General features: G+C 48.0%; 1 protein-coding gene across 1 annotated transcript in view; it reads right to left on the reverse strand.

Annotated features, from left to right (window-relative positions):
* Nucleotides 1–3,590, reverse strand: part of akap11 (A kinase (PRKA) anchor protein 11) — a 21,208-nt gene that overhangs the window by 7,624 nt on the left and 9,994 nt on the right. Inside the window, exons 8-9 of the mRNA XM_020620060.1 lie at nt 1,401–3,588; nt 959–1,099 (exon numbers count right to left, since the gene is read on the reverse strand). Coding sequence (XP_020475716.1) covers nt 959–1,099; nt 1,401–3,588 — 2,329 coding nt within the window. The remainder of the gene's footprint in view (nt 1–958; nt 1,100–1,400; nt 3,589–3,590) is intronic.

A 3,590-nucleotide genomic window follows, 5' to 3' on the forward strand; every position in this document is an offset into this window, starting at 1 on the left:
AGCTGGGTGTTGCTTCACACCTCCTCTTCCTGTATTCCTCATTTCAAATTAAAAGCCCTATGCAAATTCATGTAACTGGGACATTATATTTCATAAAATTCTAAAGCAGCAACAGTAATAGTTTTGCTGTGGTGGGCTGCTCCTGTTTAATGTATAAAGCTGAAACACTGAGGTTCCTCTGCTGTTCTGGGTCTGAGAAGATGAACAGCACAGCATGACCAGCATGATGTCATTCTTTATGTCCATGACTCCATAGAATTACATTCTACTGCATCTAAATGAAATGCTAAACCCAGAGCTGCTCTGTGAAAGGACAATTCAGAGCCTGCTCACTGCATAGATCCTCACACGTCACTTGGGTTCAAATCCTACTTTTAATTTTTCCTTACATGCTCCGAGTTGAACATATTTTATAGAACATATGCTAAATATTTTATAGAAATCATGATATAGAAACCCTTCATTCTAACAACAGACCAAATAAAGAACGAGTGGACAACAAAACAGGATCAACAACAACAAACCAATCAGTCAGTTTAACACAGGAGTATTTGCCAATACTCCTGTGTTAAATTTGACGGCTTGCTGTCACAAGTATAGGCACCAGGCGACATGACTGGGAGAGCAAAGAGAAAAACACTGAAGCTAATTCACCTAATTTTGTGACCAGTGAATAAAAATGACACTTGTGACACTTTGAGAACATACTGGGCATAATATAAGCTACACAAACGTTTAAACCAGGATTATTAATTTTAGAGCAACAGTTAATCCAGAAGTGTAAAATGAACATGACAGTGGAGAGACCCACACCAACATACCCCTTTAAGAGATGATGTGCAGTGGAGTAGTTCTTATTTAACAGAGGGAAATAGCAGCTCTGTGCTCTGCAGATGACTGGACATTTGGTATGCTGCAGCACATCTGTGATGTATTGAGAAAGCTGGAGGTTATATACCTGTCGCTGAGGTGGAGGAAGCTGCTGTTGTCGTCTGGGTGCTCATCCTCGAAGCTCAGGTTCGACCAGCTGCCCAGACTGTCATCTCCCACACTCAGCTGCTGGGACACAGTGGATTCAGTGGTTTCCCTGCCTGGAGAGCTGGACACACACAGAAATGGAAGAAGACAGAAACAAGAGGGCTTCAGAAGTTATGCCAATATTTAGACTTGTACATTCATGATGACAGTTTTCTCTGTTTAATTAAAATGATAAAGGATGAAGCAAATTAAAGTATTAGGAGCCGCAAAGAACTTTATTAATGATTTTGATTTGATAGAAAGTCAAACAAAGCTGCTTAAATACTACAGCTACCTATTGTATGTGTTGCCACAACAGGAAACATGGTAGTCACAACATGTATGAACTATAGCAGTGCCAATGTGCATGCAGCTGCATGTACCTGATGCTGGCAGCCTGGCAGATGTTGGACAGGGCTGACGTCATGATATCAGCAGTCAGACTCTCAGCGTAGCTGGTTCCATCGTGGCCGATGCCGCTGTCTGCATTAAGGCTGGTGTTGCTCAGCTCACGTTTAGCTGTCTCCATTGCCATGGACACCATCTCCTCTGCAAATGCTGCCTTGTGGTCCATGTCAATGTGGATCTCAGGAATCTCCAGGCTAGAGAGACGCTCAGCCTTTGCTTGACATTCCAGCCCCCTCTTCCTCCTCTGGAATACAGGCTGGTGTTGGTGCCTGCTAGGTTTGATGCAGTACGGGCACTCCTGAACCTGACAGTAACGGCACGTCCTCTCCACCAGGACTGGGCTCAGTGCTGGTCTCTCAAACAGTCTCTGGGTGTGAGAGTGTCTGTCATGTCCTTGGGTCCTCTGTTGCTCCCAGGATAAATGTCCAAAAGAGGCCAGGCTCATCTTCAGAGTGTCATCAACTATTTTCCTGGCATAATGCTCGATGACCTGCATCACCCTGCTGCCATAGCCGCCATCATACAGGCTTCCTGTACTGTGGTAATGCCTGCTTTTACCCTCCTTGGACAGCAGGGGGCAGGAGAATGAGTTCCTTATGAGATTCTCTGCCATGTTTTCAAGTTTGGATTTCTTATAAAGACAGGTGTCAGTGAGAGACTTAGGCAGTCGTACAGAGGAAAGATGCAGCTTGCGCGTTACATCACAGGTGATGTTGTAAGCCAAAGACTCTGCAAAGCTGACCAGATCCATGTACTCCCTGCGTGTCTGGCCTTCGGAGTCCCTGCAGAAACACTGAGCATCATTGCCTGAGAGACAAACCACTGACTCTACTCTGTCCTTGGGAGACAAGGTCTCACTACCAGAAGCTTTCCATTCATCTGGCAGTGACTTGGACGAGTGAAGGCGGCTGCTAGAGGATCTCTGCTTGATCTTGCGACTGGCATGAGCCAAGCCTAGTTTTATGGAGCGGTAGGCCAAACGACTTGCATACTGGTCTAGGACCAACTCCCTACTTCCTCCCTCCTTTTTCAGTACCCTGATGAGGTAGCCAGCATATTCATCTGTCACACTCTCACAGCTGGGATACTCTGAGGACAGGCCAGAGCTGGAGCTGGTGCTCGAGGTGGAGGTGGGAGACCTGAACACAGGGGCTATCCGGTCATTAGACCACTGCTCAGACAACCTTCCTACCTGCCTGTCTCTGCTCTGGTCTGTACTGGGCTGAGAATGGTGGTGATGATGCAAGCATTCAGAGCTTGATCTGTCCAAGCTTCTTCTTCTCAGAGCTCTGTGATATGGACACTGCTGTCCAGAGCTCACCATCCTCTTCACATCGTTGATGACTTGTCCTGCCACCTCCCCAGCATACACCCACAAGGTGTTCAGAGTCTGCTCTGAGAACTGAGCCACACTGTCTCTCCTCTGTTCACTGCCCTTGCTCAACCGCCCCTCCTCCTCTGCCACTCCCAGGGTGTCCATCTCTGTTGCCATGGAGACGATATGACACGCCAGCCGCTCAGCATAATGGAGAGCTTCCTTGTTTGACATTCTCTGAGCGGACATCTTTTTCAGTTCATGCCGGCCTCCCCCTGTCTCTGAACATCTGTTAGTGCTGCCAACACCACCCTCTTCTGCCAGTTCTTCTTCCTCTTCATCCTCATTGCCCTCTGCCTCCTCAGAGAGAGACCGCATCAGTTTGAGCATAAACTCAGCCTTGTCTGCCTCCAGGGAGGTGCCCTTTGGTCCTAGGCCAGGCTCAGGCTGATAGTGAGGGGTAGGAGGAGGGGTGGCAGGGAAAAATTCCTTGGCCAGCTTGCTTTTCAGCTTCTTGGAAAACTGTTTTATCTGTCTGTCCCTGGACACCTCTCTGGCCTGCTGTGGGGTAGGAGGAGGAGTGCCAGGAGTCTCCCCAGATTTCTGACCAGAACATGGAGCTGCATCATCTCCAGCTACACAAACCCTCTGTTCTTGACCATTCTTCACACCCGGTACATCAAGATTGTGCACCATTACAAGATGCGTTTCAACCACACCTCTGGTGCCAGGGTCTAGCTCACAGCTGTCTCTCCCCTGGCTTTGAGAGCCTGCCTGATAGGAAATGTGAGGAATGCTAAGGTCTGGTGCTTTCTCCACAGGGCCACCCTTCCTGCCATCCCTAGAGTCT

This window comes from Monopterus albus, unplaced genomic scaffold, assembly GCF_001952655.1.
Source record: "Monopterus albus unplaced genomic scaffold, M_albus_1.0 scaffold231.1, whole genome shotgun sequence".
Classification (NCBI taxonomy): domain Eukaryota; kingdom Metazoa; phylum Chordata; class Actinopteri; order Synbranchiformes; family Synbranchidae; genus Monopterus; species Monopterus albus.